The 21,141-nt window shown below is 42.6% G+C and overlaps 1 protein-coding gene across 1 annotated transcript in view; it reads left to right on the top strand.

Annotated features, from left to right (window-relative positions):
* Positions 1-11,875, top strand: part of pdzd8 (PDZ domain containing 8) — a 39,070-nt gene extending 27,195 nt beyond the window's left edge. Inside the window, exons 4-5 of the mRNA XM_044015153.1 lie at positions 8,079-8,241; positions 8,344-11,875. Of these exons, the coding sequence (XP_043871088.1) occupies positions 8,079-8,241; positions 8,344-10,703 (2,523 nt within the window). The 3' untranslated portion in view covers positions 10,704-11,875. The remainder of the gene's footprint in view (positions 1-8,078; positions 8,242-8,343) is intronic.
* Positions 11,876-21,141: the final 9,266 nt, after the last annotated feature.

Raw genomic sequence — 21,141 nt, 5'->3', positions numbered from 1 at the left:
GAGTTTCAGGTGATGGTCATTATTACATTGCATTACATGTCATTTAGCAGACGCTTTTATCCAAAGCGACTCACAAAAGTGCATTTAAACATTTGGGTACAAATAAGAGCTAGAATTAAGTAAGAGCTTCAAGTAGATCAAACTATGAAGTGCTAGTCATAAGTGCGATGTACAAGTTTTTTGTTTTTTTTCTTCTTGTTTTTTTTTTTGTCGTCTTAGGTAGAGTCGGAAGAAATGTGTTTTTAGTCAGCGGCAGAAGATGTGGAGGCTTTCAGCTGTCCGGATGTCGAAGGGGAGATCGTTCCACCATTTGGGAGCGAGGACAGTGAACAGTCTCAAGTTCTGCGAATGCCTCTGCGATCCTCTCAGTGAGGGGGCAGCGAGCCGGTTTGCCGATGCAGAGTGGAGTGGGCGGGCTGGGGTGTAGGTTTTGATCATATCCTGGATGATCAGACATCCACTGAGAGATGTCGGTCAGACAAGCGGAGATCCGTTCTGCTACATGTGTGTCGGAGCTGGGAAAAGAGATAATGAGTTGGGTGTCATCGGCTTAGCTTTGATAGGAAAACCCATGAGAGTGAATAACAGAACCAAGAGAGTTGGTGTATAGAGAGAAGAGGAGAGGGCCCAAGACAGAACTCTGAGGGTAGCTAGAGGACAGGGTTCCGACACAGATCCTCTCCAGGTTACTCTGTATGTTCGGTTTTGAAGATAGGAAGAGAGTAGGGTAAGTGCAGAGCCTGAGACACCTAGTTCTTGAAGGGAGGAAGTAAGGATCTGGTGGTTAACTGTGTCAAACGCTGCAGAATTGTCCAAGAGGATGAGCACAGACGAGAGAGAGGCAGCCCTGGCAGTGTGGAGTTGCTCAGTGATAGCAAGAAGTGCAGTTTCGGTCGAGTGACCTGCTTTAAAACCAGACTGAAGAGGATCAAGAAGGTTGTTCCGGTGAAGGAAGGATGAGAGTTGATTAGCGCTCCAGAGTTTTGGAGAGAAAAGGAAGAAGAGAGACAGGTCTGTAGTTATTTACTTCAGACGGGTCAAGGGTGGGTATTTTAAGGAGGGGGTTCACTCTTGCCTCTTTAAGAGAGTCCGGAAAGCAACCAGATGATAGAGATGTGTTAATGAGGTGGGTGAGGAAAGGAAGAAGATCAGAAGCAATTGACTGAAGAAGGTGAGAAGGGATAGGGTCAAGGGGGCAGGAGGTGGGGCGGGTAGAGGTTATTAGGGAAAGAACTTGATCATGAGATAGAGGGGAGAAAGAGGATAGAGAAGGAGTGGTTGGTAGAGTGGTGAGATCAGGAGGTGGAGTTGAGAAATAAGAGCGAATGTCATCTACTTTTTTTGTGAAGTAGTTGACAAAGTGAATTGCTGGAAGAGAGGAAGGAGGGGGGTGGGGGGGGTCAATGAGGTTAGAGAAGATCGAGTAAAGTTTTTTGGGGTTAGAGAAGGAGGATTGAATTTAAATCTGATAGAAAGATTGTTTGGCTGCAGAGATATAGGCAGTGAAGGTGGAGAGAAGAGAATATATTCATACCCTGAGTGTGAGAGAGTGAATGTGTATGTACCACAGGAAAATCCCCCTAACTATAAGCTTTATCAAAAAGAAAAGTTTGAAGTCTAACTTTAAATACAGAGAGAGGCTCCGCCTCCCGAACTGTCATTGGAGCTGGAGAGGAGGAGCCTGGTAACTGAAGGTTCTGCCTCCCATTGTGCTCTTACAGACTCTGGGAACCACAAGTAAACCTCTCTTTTGTGACCTAAGTGGTCTATTAGGGTGATAAGGTAAGACTAGGTCTTTCAGGTAGGAAATCTTTCCCAACCTTTGGTCACAATGAAAAGACGTAGCTGCTTCAGATGCACGGTCACTCTATGTTTAGACTTTATACTATAGAGTCTATACTATAGATTATATGCTATAGTACATCTCCATGTTTGGCTGACAGCTGACCACAAATAGACTGACTGGCTTATTGAACACCAGGAAGTGACTGTGCATAATAGATGCTTACAGTCCAATTAGAGGGCTTAGACGAGCGTTAAAACATACTGAGCATCTCCATGGTGACACTTTGCTGTCCCTTCAGCAACTCAAATCAAATTAACTTTATTTGTACAGCCCTAATTTACAATTGTACATGATGTGATTAAAAAAAACTAACAAGGAATACAATGGAAATGTGGATCTCGTTTGTGCAGAGACACGTTCTAACTGTTCAGTCCAGAGACACATTATCAATGATAAACAGCTACATCTAATGCACAGTCTTGTGTTGGTTTAGATTTAGATTTTAATATATAAATGAAGGTAGTTTCATTTGGTTGAACTCACTTTCATGAGGACAAGTAGAAGAAAACACATCCTCATTGTCATGAAGGTTATTAGTGTGTGGGAGTGTAAGCAAAAGTAATAGCAGTTGAAGTGTTTTATTCCTGGGATCAAAGGCAAACGTGTCTTTCCTGGAGCTCCATATTAACCTTTCATTTGTTCCCAGTGGAAGTGCAGATAAAAGTGAGACTGGATTTGTCGAAATAGATGGTAAATTGCTCCATTTACATCTGGCTGTTTGCAGGTTGCAATGTCCTTTGTTTGTCTTTCCCTGCTCAGAGACAGAAGCCGAGAGCAGCTCGCTCTCTTAGTCGATGCTAACGAGGTTAGTGCAGTCAGTGCTGCTCAGCCCCGAGAGTCAGCGCCACTGCAACAACAATTAAACTTTACCGTTACACCACAGCTTCTCTGAAGGAAGAGATGAGTCGTATCTTACTTTTCCTTTGGTGTAATAATATTATAATAATGACAGAATAATTGTGCAGTGACCCTGTCATGTGACACACAGCATGTTGACGCGGTTATTACAAACAGGATCATTGAACCTCGACTTCCAAAGATTATTTCACAAATTGCAATATAAGGCTGAAAAAGCGCTGCGTTTTTAGAGAGTTTTCATTACAAATATACAGCATCAATTTGACATGTAACTCATGGTCTTAAACCCAATATCAGCCAATTCCCATGTTGTGCCCATAATATAAAGAGTTCCTGACATGTCAGAGACATTTTCCTTCCATTGTTTTAAACAGTTTAACTACAAATATACAGTGGACATTTTACATGTAGCTTGTGGCCTTAACAACAATTTGATTTGATGAAATCTGGACTTTGGTTCTTTTGTCTGCATTTAATTCAGTTTAATAGAGCACACGGAGAACACAGTTAAACACTCTGTCACTGTGTTTTGTATACTTATATACAGAACACTCTGTCACTGTGTTTTGTATACTTATATACAGTTTGATCCATTTTCTGAATCTGTGCACAACTAATAGCTATCACTATATTATATAAGCGTGACAAGACTAACCCTGATGTGTTACAATGTCTCTGAGATACACACATGTCAATTTGGATGAACAAATCTATAAAACACAGTTTTTGTGTTGCACAGTTGTGCTTGACAATTATTTCTCATGCTGTGATCCAGGGGAGGGTGTTAGGATTGACAACACTCATGAACACATGGAAGTAGATTCAAAGCTCATGCCAGTGCTGCTGCTGCTGCTGGTGGTGGAGAGCACTAGTCTTATTACTGGGGTTGTGTGTGTTTGCAGCTGTATAATGAGGTCCAAATGAGGTTGTGTGACTGAGCATATATTGGCTGTGTAAGTGTGTGCGTGTGTAAAAGAGAGATTGCAGCTATTTGCACTTGAGCAGAATGGACTTGTGTGCTCTCCTTTGTAAACCTGTTGAAAGCAACAATGCTGGTGCAGCTGCACACACACAACCACACGGCTGCTTTAATTAGTGATATTCAGCACCTTCATTCACCTTTCAGCAGTTCTTACTCTTCAAGTACTAATCCCGTGACACTGTGGCCGCTTTACATCTGACATTCAACCACTCTGTGACAAGAACCTGAACACAACAACACTAACCTGAACACACAACACTGACCTGAATGAACACAACTGACCTGTACACTCTGACACTTGAACATCTGACTTTGAACACAACAGCACTGACCTGTGAACACACAACAATAACCTGAACACACAACACTAACCTGAACATACGACACTGACCTGAACACAACAGCACTGACCTGAACACAACAGCACTGACCTGAACACTCAACACTGACCTGAACACACAACAATAACCTGAACACACAACACTAACCTGAACACACAACACTAACCTGAACACACAACAGCACTGACCTGAACACAACAGCACTGACCTGAACACACAACAATAACCTGAACACACAACACCAACCTGAACATACAACACTGACCTGAACACACAATAACCTCAACACACAGCACTGACCTGAACACACAGCACTGACCTGAACACACAACACTAACCTGAACACACAACATTAACCTGAACACAACAACATTAATTGTGTGATTGTGATTTTCATATCATCCCACGTCTAAAGGTTGCACAATCAAATGTCAGATTATGGAAAAAGAGGGAAAATAATTGAAAATCTTAATTTCACAATGTGTAGTGTCACAACTGAAGGATTCATGTGTTCACCACTTCCATGACTCTCAGTGTGCACAACCTTCAGAGTCAAACACACACAACCCACCTGAGTCCGCTTTCTCCCTACAGCTACCGGTGGTTTGTACAATGTTGTTAGTCTTTGTGGAAGAGCTGTAACATGGCCTAATCTGATTAACACACACACACTCACTCAAAGATGTGGACTTCTATTTCAGTAAAGATGCTAATTTATAATATAATTTAATATAACGCTGAATGTAATCCAAACTCACATCACTTAGTCCTTCCTAGTTTCAGGGATGATGCATTTTATTGAAAAACCATTTCTTTCTTTCATTTTTAATGACACATTCAAATCTCTCAAGGATCACTGAATTCACACTTTTTGATAAAAATAGCGCACTTAAATGTCTTGAATTAAGGTGTCCATCAGTTGCACGATATCAGACTTTGTGCCGATGACTGATACCGATACAGATTTATGTACATTTTCCCCGCGCCCTACAGGAGAGGTCATTTAGTTTTTTTCTGTAGTGAAATTAACTATGTTTCACACTCATGTCGTAGTAGATCTACATTTTCTTCATTGTGCCAAACAAATAAACATTAAATAAACAATAGTTGGTGCAGTGAAGGAGGCAGCAGCCTGCAGTATTCTAACCTACTGTCATTAGTCATACCTTTGATGATATCCGATAATATCCAATATTTGCAGTTTCCGATATTGTGCCAATAATATCACGCATTCCCCCCATGACCCTCTTATTTACTGGTGAGTGAACATGAACGTAACCCTGAGATAAGAGAATCCTTTATTAGTCCCACAGTGGAGACATTTATGAAGCACAAACACAAAGTAAGAAAATAAAGTCAGGTCAGAAGAAGCTGCTGCAAGCGGCTGCTGCTCTAGACCAAACATGACTTTAAACACTGGAAGATTGTCATGTTAATATGAAAGACAATGATGTTGATGAAATATTACAGCAAGAATTACTCAAGCAAGCAGATAATCTGATGTTATGTTTCTTATATTGTCACCCTGTTAAAATAATCGCCTAAGTAATTTTTTCAAGTTTTTCAGGAAACACAAGAAACGTCAACGCTTAAGATAAGATAAGATTGTCCTTTATTTGTCCTACAGTGGGGAAATTGACATAGGCCATTATCTTAAAGGGGTAAAATCACATGATCTGATCAACTGAGGATGTAGGTGATTTAGGCAAAAAAAAACAATTTTGACAAAAATGACTTTGGCGATTATTTTAACAGTGTGACAATATGTGGAATGTTTCTTCACAGGAAGAAAGAACTCACCTTTTGCTTATGAATCTGAATCATTTCTGACGGCACCAGGGTTTAAAACACAGCAGAGCACAGTTTGAGTGTGTGAGTTATGCTGGCGATCAGGCGTTTCCAGCTGTACAGATGATCAGTTTATTCAGGCCCAGCTCTAACTCAATCACTGCCCTCCACTAGAACTCCTAACAAATGACAGGCAGGGGAAATTACAGTCATTTATCCACGTCAAGCCACATTGGGTCGGCCCTTCTTCTCTCTCTTGTAAGTCAGGATGCTCGTAGCAGCTCGGTCACTTCTCCTCCTCCACCTCCTTTAGCCGTTTCCCTAACGATGGGAAGATTCCACCATGTGTCTCTGCACCGAGCTGACAGTGTTCACTGTGGATCGTCAGGTATGACGTCTGTCACCTCCGCATTACAACAGGTGTGACTGGGACCATGTGCACTGACTGTTATTAAGGCAGCCGGGGGTTTAATTACAGCTCTCTCTCTTTCTCCCACAGAATTGCCGCTTTCAGTTTGAGTCCCTCAAAATGTTGAAGGCAGATGTCAGTGAAGCTTTTGAAGCTTTTCGTTGTCTCACACTTAAGACGCATCATTAGTCTTCTGCATCTACAGCAGTCCATGTTCAACTCATAGATGTCCATCATTAAATTAATGTACACTGATGATTTATTGTTAATCTGCAATAAACATCAAGTGCATGCTGTGTGTATCAAGTGACCTAAAGGTGCCATATCGAGGGTTATGATTTTATTTAGAGGATAAATGGAAATTCAGCCACTTTTAACACCGAGACAACACGACTGAGACAGGACGCTGTCTGTTCCCGCAGAGAGGCAGAGTCAGCCACGCAGTGTAGGTGTCCAAACGTCACCGCAGTTTCATGGAGCTATGCATGCAGTGATGACTCCGCACACGTTGAGTAGGTACTTTTTTGTAGGGGAAATGCAAACCAAACCTAAACCATACCATGGTGAGGCGAGTTAGTGTGTTACAGTGTTCTTGTAGTGCTGTGTTGGTATTGAGGATTTGTTGGATTGCAGTATTACATAACATGTGCATATCACCGTTGTGTTGACTTGACATGAGGCCTGATTCATTTCAGTGAAGCTGATAACACAGTGTCATCTGGCCACTACAATGGGACATGATGCAATTTTCAAGTTTATAATTGTGTATCTTCAATTTGATGTTACAATTTCATCTACAAATTAAGTCTGATTTAAATCAATATTCGGCAGACAGCTGTTGGAGGTGTTGGCTGTTTTGTCAGATGACTTTGGGATCAGTCAGTATCAGTCCTGTCAGTCCTGTCAGTCTAACCTCAGCCGGTCTGTGAAAACATTCACAGTGAGTGAGCTCACATGAATGCATTGTTTATATAAAAGCTTCTAATATGTACTGAATGTGAACTGCGGCTGAACCCCAGTATGCTGCTGTTCTTCACTTGCAAGTAATGGTGGAACTTTTTTTCCCCAGTCTCGCTCTCGATCTTGGTCTTGACTTGGTCTTGGTGTTATAAAAGTGAACTATTTACCCTTCTTAACCATGCATCAATAGTAGGGGAAGAGGGACCATTTATATCTCTTATAGCTGGTAGGGCTGTCAATTTTCCTCTATAATCTCATTCAAATTCCAGCGTTAGTATAATTAGCCCCTTGTTTAATTTCCACGTTGCATATTCTGCACATGACAACATCTTTATTTGTAATTTTTCACACATGTTTTTTAGATGGTCAGGTGACCTCTGTGGGTGTTTCTGACTGACGGGAGATTGTTGTGACTCAGAAAACTTTATTGTTCTGCGAGTGTCGAACGTGACCAAAGCTTTTGGTTTAAGGCGGAGGAAAGAGGGCGGGGCTTGAGTAGCCACGTTTTAACACATGTATAAAAAAAAAACACATTTGAACAGTAATTACAACATTTGATTATTTTTGATTTTTTTTTTCGTTCCAGCCCTAACAGCCAGAAGGACCAGACTGTTACACTGTTACAAAATAAGATATACTTTTATTTTATTGTATAACTTTGTTTTTAGCCACAAAACACAAAGCATGTCAATGTTATTGTATTTTGTACCCTTAAAAAAATGTGTATTGTATTTCTCAATGTATCAGTTCTGTGGTCCACAAAATGTCAGAAAATGTTCATATTTGTTTCCCAAACCTTGAGATGATGATTTTCTCACAAGTCTTGTTTTGTCTACAAACCAAAATGATAAAATTGACATTTTCTTTGTGTTCTTTGCTTGTGTTGTGCTTCAGACAGAGGTTATCAAGGGGCCATGTGGCAGCGTGGGAATGACCTTCAGGCATGTTCCTGCCACTGAGGGGGATGCTGTGCACGTCAGCATCGAGACGGTCATGCCTAACTCCCCTGCAGCGCTGGCAGATCTGCAGAGAGGTGATCGCCTCATTGATATTGGAGGTCTGACATTTCACTACACTCAAAATATTCTGAAGACCACATCTGCCACTCAGTTTGTGCTATTGTGTGAAACATCCTTCACGTTGTTGTTTGTGTTGACAGGTGTTAAAGTGACATCCTCAGTTCAAGTGCCCAAACTGTTGAAGCAGGCCGGAGACAGGGTGGTGGTGCGATATGAGCGACCAGTCCGTCACCAGACTTCTTCTTTAGGAAGCTTGGGAACTCACCAGGAAGGCTTTGGACAGCTGGAAGAAACCGGGTTTGTCCCACAGCCAGGTGGCTATGAGGAAGACCCAGCCCCAATCACCACCCTTTCTGATATATCTGACAGCAAAGACATGGACTCTGAGTTTGAAGAGTTGGTTGTGGACTCCAAACCAAGCCAGACTGTTGGCCCTAACAACAGTACCACAAATACCAGTGAAACAAAGGACGATTTGTTACTTACAGTTAACCAAAGCCCCAAAAGGACTGTGGCCAACTTGGCCTCCAAGCCCCTTGGTACCATATCACCCATTCTTAACCGCAAGTTAAACCTGGTGGGTCTCCAGTCACCACTAAAGCCTCAGCCCAAAGAATCACCAAAGCCCTCAGCACATAAGACTGGTAGTGATCCAGGGGAGGGTCTGCAGCGCCCCACTGTTCCTCCTCCGCCCCCTCCCTCTCGCCCCCCAGTGCCGCCAAGACCTCAGATACGGTTGACTTCAGCCTCCTCAGAAACCAGTCTTTTGGAAGGTCTTGATTCTGTTACTAGTACCAGTGCTACTATTACTTCTGTTATGACAACCACCACCAGTTGTTCTGAAAAATCTCCAGAAAAGGCTCCTCTTATTGGTGCCAATGAGGACAAGGCTGGCCCTGAGAAGATGTTTGTCAAACAGGCAGAGGCAAAGCAGACTACCAAGCTCACTGAGTCCAGTGATGAGCTGCCAGTCCCTTCAACTGCACCCAGTAGTACCAAGGCTGATCAAGCAAAGGACAAAGCTTCAGAGAACTTGTGCAGCACACGGGACAGTCTAGAGGACCACACCATCTGGGAATCCCCAGAAACTATGTTTCGCAACCAGACAGCTCAATGGGGCAAAGCCTCTATGGTGTTTGATGTTGAGAGCAACCACAAGTACCTTAATGTGGCCCTGTGGTGCAAAGATCCCTTTAAGCTGGGTAGTTTGCTGTGCCTGGGTCATGTGAGCCTCCAGCTGGAACATGTAGCCCTGGAATGTATGGCTACATCTTCAGCAGAGTACCAGAGCACCTTTAGGCTGGGTCCTCCAGAACCCAAAGCCAATGTCAGCCGCACTGCACTACGCAGTCTCAGCACTCACAAGGGTTTCAATGAGAAGCTGTGTTATGGGGACATTACTCTGAACTTCTGCTACTTGGCCGAGGTTGACTCTGAGTGTCCAGTCGGGCTGGTTGAAAGGGAGCAAGAGCGGAGTCTACATGATGAAGATCTAAAGGAGAGGGAAAGGGAGCAAATCCCTTCAGCAGCACGCGATGACTTGACCTACGGCGCCATACAGTTGGTGGAGGTTCGCCACAACTTCCAAGACACACAGTTCCAGAACCCCACCTGGTGTGAATACTGCAAGAAGAAAGTTTGGACCAAGGCAGCCTCTCAGTGTATGGTATGCGCCTATGTTTGCCACAAGAAGTGCCAGGACAAATGCCTCTCTGAGAGTCCCTTCTGTTTGGCAGCAACTGAACGTCGTGGAGCTGACCCTGAAGCCAAATCCACCATTAACCGAGCTACCACTGGCCTAACACGCCATATCATCAACACCAGCTCCCGCCTGCTTAACCTCCGCCAGGTACCCAAGACTAGGCTAGTTGAGCAGGTGGTAGATGTGCCTGGAACGGTGGAACCCTCACCCAAGCATACACCCAACACTTCAGACAATGAGAGCAGCGACACTGAGACCTACACCAGCGGCGCAAGCCCCTCAAAACAGCCCGTCAGTAGTGGTGGCAGCAGTAAACTGGTACGCAAGGAAGGTGGGTTGGATGACAGCGTGTTCATTGCTGTGAAGGAGATTGGGCGTGACCTGTACAGGGGTCTGCCCACAGACGAGCGCTCTCAGAAGCTCGAATTGATGCTGGATAAACTGCAGCAGGAAATCGACCAGGAGCTCGAGCATAATAACGCCCTTCTGCTGGAGGAAAGGGAGGCCACCGATGCCCGGCGCAAGGCCCTAATCAGTACTGCCTTGGCCAAATCTGGCGAGAGGCTGCAGGCCCTCACTTTGCTAATGATCCACTACAGGGCAGGTATTGAGGACCTGGAGTCGGTGGAGAGCACCTCTCCTTCAGAGCAGCAAGGCTTTAAAGGAAAAGGAGAAGGCCTGGAGGACGAGGCTCTGATGGGTACTGAGGTCTATGACAGTGACATCTGCAGTCCTGGGGAGCCGCCACTGCTGGATGACATCAGTGAAGAACAGATCTGTGTGGAGGCTCTCCACTAAAGACGACTGTACGAAAAAAACAAGGACAAGGACTGTGCCCACGTTGTGTTCTTTGAGAGACGGCCATTTTAAATGTTGGGGGTTGTTGAGACTCCAGTGTTTGATTTGAGACGTGAGTTAAAGTCATGTTCATTTTTGATGCGTTTCTGTGTTTTTAAAGGGAAATGTAAAAACTGTACTCTTACTGCACATCTGTCCAGTTTTGTTTCCCCGTGGCTTCTAAAGGTCATTGTGAGCGTTTCTGTCTGTAACTGCTTTGACACATGGACTTTTCAGCATGTGCAGACTTTTGTCATCTGCTCGTCCGAATCGTCTTCATTTTGGATAACGAGTCAATATGAAGGTCATTAGAGTCACTTAGCATACGCACAGCAGGTTCACACATGCACCTCATGTTTAAGCATCACTCACACACATCTTTTTGCTTTAATATATTTAGATTTTCACACTCATTTGGTATTTCAGGATAATTATCTGTGGAACCTGATGTAAATTTGCCTCTTTGTATTCGTCCGGCCAAACATAACGGTGAAAACCGTGGTTTCCGTCCTGTGTTCTTTTCCTTTTTTAAATGATGTTACTGTGAGTTACGTTCCCTTTACGACCACACTGAACATGTAAGAATCGGCGAAGGCTAATAACTTGTGAGTGAAGAGTGAGAAGGCACGTGATTCACTCTGATTGATTTTTATTTTATTGTTAATGAGGAGCTCTCACGACGTTACTCAAGCATTTATTTATTTGATCGCTTTAATGTGTGTTTTTCTTTGGATTTGTGGACAAATTTTGGGCTTGAGGACATTTTTGATGGGTCATCACAATCTCAAAGGTGTGGTTGAGGGTAAACACAATTTCAGTCAATTTTGGATCAGAGTGAGGCTACTGGTCCTGAGTGTCCTCAGAGCTGTGATGTTATTATGCCTCTGTCAAATGTTTTCATACCCAAATGAATGTAAGTTGAGTTCGATCTGTGTTTTGTGTACATAATGTGTTTGGCACCACATTCACTGGTTTCCTTACATCAAGCATCTATGTAGCCTGATTCTGTTGTGACTATCTACTGCTCCCACAATGCTTTGCTGTTCATCCCTCTTTTAGAAATCAAATGCTTGTCAAACAGGTGTATCTTGCGTTTGTGTAGCTCGTGGGAAAAGAACATTGAAATTGCTAAATCTGTGACGTCCTTGTCTTTCTTTGTTCAGATGGTTTTAATCTAGTTTACCACTGTCGCATCAAACACTGGACCAAACTTTAGTGAGGATGCATTTGGTATTCAGCACGCCAACAGGAAGAACGTGGTGAGATTAGACGTTCACGTGTTGATGTTGCTGTTGAGATTCAAAACAAAGACATTCCTGCTTTTAAAAGATAAGGTGATGAAGAAAGTCGTTGCAGTCACAGTAAATATAAGAAAGAATAACAGTTTATCATGGCTACGTACCAAGAATGTGTACTTGCAAGTGATTGATGAACATAAATTACTTTCTTAATGCCTGCTTTGTTAGATATATACAACAGAGGTGGCATCACATCACACATTTGCCTTTCTCTCGGGAAAGTCAAGTCACACTGATTTACATTAAATTGATTGGACAAATATAAAGATCCCCTGCAGGAATCAGATCTAAATATCCGATTAACGGTTGCCAATGACAATAAAACTTATCAGATGACCCTCTCAGAAAAGTTTAGTGAACATCTATTATATTTATCCTCGACTGTGTCTGAGTACATTTTGGCAAGTTTGGCTTTAGCAATTCATTCCATTTTAAAACAAGTTCTACTTCATTTACTTTAATGTTTTAAGTCATATTTACTGCTTTACTGCATATAAAAACATTCTTGAGTACATACGCACGCAAAGAAATTGTCAGATTTTTTAAAAGCAGGCGTGCAAGAGTCCTGCGCATCTTTTTTTGTACATTGATGCAGCTGCATCTTCTGACACAATGATGGCTTCAAAGGAAAAACACTTCACCCTCTGTGAGCTCAAGGTGCTGGTTTCGTTTGGTGGTTTATCATCAAGTATAAGCAACAAGAGGAAACAGTAGTGTTGCAGTACTTGAGATCGATCTTGGTCTTTTGAAGAACACTTTGAAGGTCTCGGTCTCAATCTCAGAATTGACTGCATTTTTACTCGGTCTCGGACAAAGCGGACTCGGGAATTTATTTCAAGACCGGTCAAGACCACAACTGTGGGGATATCAATAAATTGCCTGTGCATTTTTGGATTAACTTGTTAATATCATTACTGTGATTTTGCGTTAATCGTATTGCTTCGGGTACAACCAATAACTTGACTCGTTTATCATTTGAAATTGTTGTCACCGTTAACGGCTGTCACCCCTCCCGCCCCCTTTCACACGCCCCCCACAAAAGTGCATGTGAGTGACAGGAGAAAAGGCCGTGAGAAGATGTCAGCCCACTCATCTAGAATAAAATTTACCTGAACCACAAAGACTTTTTGTCCATAAGAAAACGGCTGGGACAACGTCCAACTTTTACTGCCTCTGTCTTGGTCTTGTCTCGGTCTCGAACCCCTTGACCCCTCAAAGTCTTGGTCTTGTCTTGGTCTCGATGCACTGTGGTCTTGGTCTCGACTTGGTCTCGGTTTAGGTGGTCTTGACTACAACACTAGGAAACGGCGTCACAATCGCGTGAATGCAGTTGGTTCAGAGGCGCGCGCTGCGGCAGCAGTCTGACGTGAAGCCGTGTGTCACTGCTCACAGGCGGAGGAGGTCCAGGCAAGAACCCAGAGCTGAAGCCACATGAGGAGAGATGAAGGAGACTCTGACGCGTGTGTTACCACGGTGAGCTGAATGCATAGAGAAGTGTGTTAAATGTCACTTCACACATTTCCACACAGATTGTTGGTGTGTTCTCTCCATATTTAATTTTTAATACTTTCAGTCATTGTTGAAGTGTCCTTTAATCTCTACATAGTTTTGCTTTAATCTGCATAATGAAGCATTAGTTTTAAAACTAAAAACAAATCTGTGAATGATTAACGTTACACAGTTTTACACAGGAGCAGACACACAAAGTAACGGTGAAATCTATTTGATTTTCACAGTGAGCGACGTGGACGTGGACAAGCTGCTGTTTCTGCTGCTGTTTGGATGTGCTCATTTTTTTAACAAGTGGTTTTGGAGACCAGTGATTCAAGAAGAGGCAGAAGCTCTGCTTTAGCTCCTCCTGCTGCTGCTGCTCTCTGTCTGCCTGTCTGTCTCTGTCTGCCTGTCTGTCTGTCTGTCTCTGTCTGTCTGTCTCTCTGTGTGTCTGTCTGTCTCTCTGTCTGTCTCTTGGTTGCCAGGTCTGTCTCTCTGTCTCTCTCTCTCTCTGTCTGTATGTCTCTCTCTCTCTCTCTCTCTGTCTGTCTGTCTGTGTGTTTGCCTGTCTGTCTGCAGGAAAGTGTTTCACACAGATCATTTCCAGCTTTCATGTCACACATTCACAAGAAGTAAACTAATTTGCGTTAAATGATTTTATGGCGTTAATCCCAGCTGTGTTAATCTTGTGCTTCCTTAGTAAGTCAACCATCTGTGGAAATACATTTATATGAAACCAGCGTTACACATCGGAGGATCATGTTGCTTTTAATCCCTTTAGAGCAGTGGTGTCAAACTGGCGATTACATAATAATCACATCTAAATTACAGTTTTTATTGACTTCATTTTAGATTCATCTCTCTGTGTTTGATATTCACGGCTTTATTTTGCATCATTGTACAAAAGTAGACATTGGAATATTTTTAAATAACTTACCATTTTCATCCTTTTTTTGTGATATTACCATGAAATAAACCGTGTTTGCGTTGACGTTGCTGTTTCCAGGGGTTTGAGTAAAGAAGGAAAAGAGGGGAAGATATTTTGTGATCATCCACAAAGTAATTGAAGGCCATTGTTGAGATGGACACACTGATTACAGAGAGTCTGCTTCCACACACACGTATGAAAGATGTGCTGCACATAGACGTGTGTGTGTGTGTGTGTGTGTGTGTGTGTTGTACTGCTCTGTTCATAACAACACCAACAACGTCCCTTTGCTTTAAAATGCACTCAAAGTTAATGGTCCTGAAAATCCATCCGTCTCCTTTTTTTAAAAGACGAACAAGAAGATGCTTTTTCAGAACAGAACACATTTAATGCAACATTCTCACAAGAACAAGAAAAACAACATCCAGCTCATGACACACACTTCTCACAGTCCATCACAGTCCAGACAATACACCTAAACACTGCAGCAAGAGCCAACTTAGCTGCTGCTCATCACCAGCAGTTTAACACCATCTTAATCTTTCACTTTAGTTTTTCACTTTTCATTCAACTGCTTTACTTGTTTAAAGCCCACATAGACCGGAAGCTCCAATTAACGCTGCGTTTGTGTGTGTATCTGCGTCATGACCTCGTTTATGAAACCCGAAAGTTTCAGAACAACAGTTCAGCCACTGCTGAGAAAATAGTGTTGTATTGTTTTCCTGGGCTCTGCGAAGCGGATCGGCACTTCCTTAATTTGATGTCGTCATCAGAAATCCTCACCACTCCTCTCACCACCGTAGTGCCTCCTGGTGCGGGCACTAGTCCGGGCACATCCGGTTGCGTACATTCAACCGCAGAAGAAGAAGAACTACTCTCGTTGTAGCTGCTGAGATGCAGAGCATCCACCGTGCCAGAGGGGGAGCTGTGTATCTGAGAGCTGGCCTATCTATTACGTCACTTCCAGGTACCTGGCCAATCACAGGACAGTGGGAAAGCTCTTGTTGGCTGGCCAATCACAACACAGTCCACGTTCTGGGGGTGTGGTTTTGGTCTGAAACAGCGCGGCTGACGAGAGCGTCAGTGAGGAGATATTTTGATCGGCTCGTTTGCAGCGATTAGGAGGTTTTTAACCATGAAAACAAGTTAATATATGTAAGTAGACCTCCATAACTAACATATATGTGACCATGAAAACAAGTTAATATATGTAAGTAGACCTCCATAACTAACATATATATGTGACCATGAAAACAAGTTAATATATGTAAGTAGACCTCCATAACTAACATATATGTGACCATGAAAACAAGTTAATATATGTAAGTAGACCTCCATAACTAATATATATGTGACCATGAAAACAAGTTAATATATGTAAGTAGACCTCCATAACTAACATATATGTGACCATGAAAACAAGTTAATATATGTAAGTAGACCTCCATAACTAACATATATGTGACCATGAAAACAAGTTATATATGTGTAAGTAGACCTCCATAACTAACATATATATGTGACCATGAAAACAAGTTAATATATGTAAGTAGACCTCCTAACTAACATATATGACCATGACAACAGTATATATGTGACCATGAAAACAAGTTAATATATGTAAGTAGACCTCCATAACTAACATATATATGTGACCATGAAAACAAGTTAATATATGTAAGTAGACCTCCATAACTAACATATATGTGACCATGAAAACAAGTGAAGGGGTTGCAGAATCATCACTCTAATAATAACAACAATAATGAACAGAAATTTAAAAAGTCAGTGAGAAACAATGTCATTGGTGAGTTAATACAATGGGAGCTGAATAAACATTGTTAAAATGTTTGGAAATGGAAAGTGCTTCTTTAACATGAAACTGTCTGTTTGTCTGTGACTTAACTAAACCTAGCTTGCTAGTCTCAGGCTTGAACCAGGTTAGTCTCAGGTTAGGTTAGATGCAGATTAGTCTCAGGTTAGATAGAGGGTTATAAACGCAGGTTAGTTTCAGGTTAGATGCAGTTTAGTCTCAGGTTTGTGGGTTAGTCTCAAGTTAGTCTCGGATTAGTCTCAGGTTAGACGCAGGTTAGTCTCCGATTAGTCTCAGGTTAGATGCAGATTAGTCTCAGGTTAGACACAGGTTAGTCTCAGGTTCATCGTGGCTTAATCTAAGGTTAGGCAGGTTAGTGTCAGTTTTAGTCTCAGGCAGGTTAGACGATTGCAGGTTAGTCTCAGGTTAGATGAAGGTTAGTCTCAGATTAGATGCAGGTTAGTCTAGAAGGTTAGTCTCAGGTTGGTTTCAGGTTAGTCCTAGGGTAGTCCCAGGTTAGCGAGGTTAGTCTTGGGTTGGATGCAGGTTAGACGAGGTTAGATGCAGGTTAGTTTCAGGTTAGATGCAGGTTAGTCTCAAGTTAGATGCAGGTTAGTCTCAGGTTTGGTTAGTCTCAGGTTAGATGCAGGTTTGACAAAGGTTAGATGCAGATGAGATGCAGGTTGAGGTTAGTCTCAGGTTAGATGCAGGTTAATCAGGTTAGTACAGGTTAGTCTCAAGTAGATGCAGGTTAGTGCAGGTTAGTCTCAGGTTAGATGAAGGTTAGCAGGTTAGATGCAGGATAGTCGCAGGTTAGTCCCCACAGGTTCAGGTTAGTCTCAGGTTAGATGCAGGTTAGACAGTCCCAGGTTAGATGCAGGTTAAGGTTAGATGCAGGTTAGTCTCAGGGTTAGGTCTCAGGTTAGATGCAGGTGAGATGCAGGTTAGGGCTCCCAGGTTAGGTTAGTCTCAGGTTAGATGCAGGTTAGGTTAGTCAGGTCTCAGGTTAGATCAGGTTAGTCTCAGGTTAGATGCAGGATAGTCCAGGTTAGATGCAGGTTAATCAGGTTAGTCCCAGGTTAGACAGGTTAGTTAGATACAGGTTAGTCTCAGGTTAGAAGATGCAGGTTAGTTCAGTCCCAGGTTAGCGCAGGTTAGCAGGTTACATGCAGGTTACAGGTTAGTCTCAGGTTAGATGCAGGTTAGTCTCAGGTTAGTCCCAGGTTAGCGCAGGTTAGTCTCAGTTACATGCAGGTTGCAGGTTAGTTCAGGTTAGACACAGGTTAGATGCAGAGGTTAGGCAGGTTAGTCTTGGGTTAGATGCAGGTTAGAGACCAGGTTAGATGCAGGTTAGTCTCAAGTTGGTCTCAGGAGGTTAGTCTCAGGTTAGCAGCTTAGTCTCAGGTTCAGGTTCAGGATCAGGTTTTAGTAGGTTCAGGTTAGGCGGGCAGGTTAGTCTCAGGTTACATGCACAGGTTAGATGCAGGTTAGTTGCAGGTTAGGTTAGATGCAGGTTAGTCTCAGGTTAGGCGAGGTTAGTCTTGGGTTAGATGCAGGTTAGACTCAGGTTAGATGCAGGTTAGACACAGGTTAGATGGGTTAGTCTCAGGTTAGACAGGTTAGTTGGGTTAGATGCAGGTTAGTCTCAGGTTAGAGCTTAGTCTCAGGTTATACAGGTTAGTCTCAGGTTAGATGCAGGTTAGTCTCAGGTTGGTCTCAGGTTAAGCAGGTTAGTCTCAGGTTAGACGCAGCTTAGTCTCAGGTTATACACAGGTTAGTCTCAGGTTAGGAGGTTATGGGTTAGACACAGGATAGTCTCAGGTTAGATGCAGGATAGTCTCAGGTTAGACGAGGTTAGGTTAGTCCCAGGTTAGGATGCAGGTTGCAGGTTAGTCTCAGGTTAGACAAGGTTGAGGTTAGATGCAGGTTAGTCTTGGGTTAGATGCAGGTTAGACTCAGGTTAGATGCAGGTTAGTTGCAGGTTAGACACAGGTTAGATGCATTAGTCTTAGGTTAGGTTAGTAGGTTAGGGTTAGATGCAGGTTAGGTTTCAGGGTTAGTCAGGTTAGTCTCAGGTTAGATGCAGGTTAGTCTCAGGTTAGACGGAGGTTAGTCTCAGGTTAGACGCAGGTTAGTCTCAGTGGGGTCATCAGTGGAGGGTCATCAGTGGATGGTTCTTTCTGCGGAAAAGATGCTTACTCTCAAAGTCCTGATACTTATGACAATGTGATGCTGATGTGCCAAAAGATGAAGTATCTACTTGCTTGTGAAACCTTTTCTAAAACAACAGGTTAGAATATATATTTACCACTTTATTCTCGTAAATTTACCACTCAATTCTTGAAGTCTGTGATTTTCTTTTCCGAAACGTGGCCCTAATACACCGTCGTAAATTTGACTTTATACTAATAAATATTCTTTTGCTTTTATTGCTATCATATTGTACAACAGTAAGGGATTGATTAAAGCATTTAAAACAACTAAACGTCTAAAAACTAAATTAAAATATAAGCTTCTATTTTAGGTTCACTGTACATCCAACAGTCATTAACCTCACCACACGTCACTGATGAAGTAATTGTCGCCTCATTAATAAATAGGAAATATTAACCGGTGTCAAATGTTGAAATGCATCTGTGGTCATGTTCAGAACATACGTGACTTTTGATAACAGACATTTGTTTGTGGGGTAATAAAGGAGTATGTGCTGAAAAGTCTGAAAGCAGCAACAGTGGTGCAGTGAGTTGCCTTTTAACTGGAGGATTGTAGTTCGATTCCTGGCTCCACGAGTCTACACATCAGTGAGAATGTGTATGAAAATGTACTGTATGAATGTGTGAGTGTTCTACATATACAGACCTTTTAGCAACTGAATACCTTTTTGAAAACCAACATGGCCGCCTCCTGCTTTAGTTTGACGTAAAGGACTCAATTTAAAGTGAAAACACAATAGTTCTTAATATTTAAGTGAAAATAATTTAACAAATCATACTTTTACATACGGGGCCACACAGTGGTGTAGTGGTTAGCACTCTCGCCTTGCAGTGAGAAGACCCGGGTTCGAGCCCCGGTTGGAACAAGGGCCTTTCTGCATGGAGTTTGCATGTTCTCCCCGTGTGTGCGTGGGTTCTCTCCGGGTACTCCGGCTTCCTCCCACAGTCCAAAAACATGCAATGCACTCTAAATTGACCATAGGAGTGAGAGTGAATGGTTGTTTGTCTCTAGTTGTGTGTGGCCCTGCGAAGGACTGGCGAACTGTCCAGGGTGTACCCCGCCTATCGCCCGATGTAGCTGAGATTGGCACAGCACCCGCCGCGACCCTCTGGTGGAGGATAAAGCGGTTAGATGATGACTGACTGACTGACTTTTACATACTTCACACTGGACCTTGAAATGTTAGCATGAATGAACGACGACAATGAACTTCGACAACGAATGACGTCAATGAACGACGACAAATAACAGCGACAACGAATGACGTCAACGAACAACGACAACAAACAATGACAAATAACAGCAACAACAAACGACGTCAACGAACGAGGACAACGAACAATGTCAACGAGCGGCGTCAACTAACACCAAGAACTAACAGCGACAACGAATGACGTTAATAAGCGGCGTCAACTAACAGCGACAACTAACAGGGACAACGAACGACGACAACTAACAGCGACAGCGAACGACGTCCACGAACGACAACAACAAACTATGACAACGAACGGCGACACAACAGACAACAATGGAGGACGTGCAGCAGCTGGGTTAAAGTCAAACGTTTGTGAGTAGACTGCAGACCAGTTTACTTCCTAATGGAAATACAAAAACAAACATAGTGAAAAACTGAATCAACACACGGCTTTCTATCATCAGGGAGTGTATTTTGAGAGACATACAAAGTCAATGTGGAGCTGTTGTGAAAGATTGTGTGAAAACTGTCAGTTTATTTAAATCAGCCACATCCAAAACATATTAGACATTATAATACTGAACACTTGTAATACTACATTGTAAAAGTTTGGCTGCAGCGTGAGAGCTGCTGTACAAATGTAATGTGCCAATAAATTCTCACGTATATTATTCAAACAATTTCCTTCTCCCGAGTAATACTGTGTTCTGACTGTCGGCAGTTAAAAAAAAAGCGATGTTACATTTATCAGGCATTGAATAATCACAACACACACAATGAATCCTGTATGATTTCAACACAACTCACCATTTTCTTCTTCTTCTTTTGCTTTTGAAACATTTTCCATTCAGCTCGTAAAGCTACATTCAGGATCCTCAATCCTATCGCAGTGACAACATGGACACGAGACCATCTCTGACTTCCTGCTGATATTGACACATGTTGTAATGTGTTTATTGTAAAAATAGAATCCAGCTCAATGACTTTTGCTGCTAACGTGAAAGTGTTTTTTTAGTGGTTGCCACATCTGTCCACATACTTGACTGTAGTGTTGTAGTACTCGAGACCGGTCTCGAGACCACTTTTTGAAGGTCTTGTCTCGGAATCGACTGCATTTGTACTCGGTCTTGTCTCAGTCTCGGACAAAGCGGACTCTGGAATTTATTTCAAGACCGGTCAAGACCACAACTGTTGAGACATCAATAAATTGCCTGTGCATTTTTGTATGAACTTGTTAATATAATTACTGTGATTTTGCGTAAATCGTATTGCTTCGAGTACAACCAATAACTTGACTCATTTATTGTTTGAAATTTTTGCGCTGTCACCCCTCCCGCCCCCTTTCACACGCCCCCCACAAAAGTGCATGTGAGTGACAGGAGAAGAGGCCGTGAGAATATGTCAGCTAACTCATCTATAATAAAATTTGGTTACCTGAACCACAAAGACTTTTTGTGCAT

The sequence above is a fragment of the Solea senegalensis genome, unplaced genomic scaffold (genome assembly GCF_019176455.1).
Source record: "Solea senegalensis isolate Sse05_10M unplaced genomic scaffold, IFAPA_SoseM_1 scf7180000012943, whole genome shotgun sequence".
Classification (NCBI taxonomy): domain Eukaryota; kingdom Metazoa; phylum Chordata; class Actinopteri; order Pleuronectiformes; family Soleidae; genus Solea; species Solea senegalensis.
This window is presented reverse-complemented; position numbering and strand designations above follow the sequence as displayed.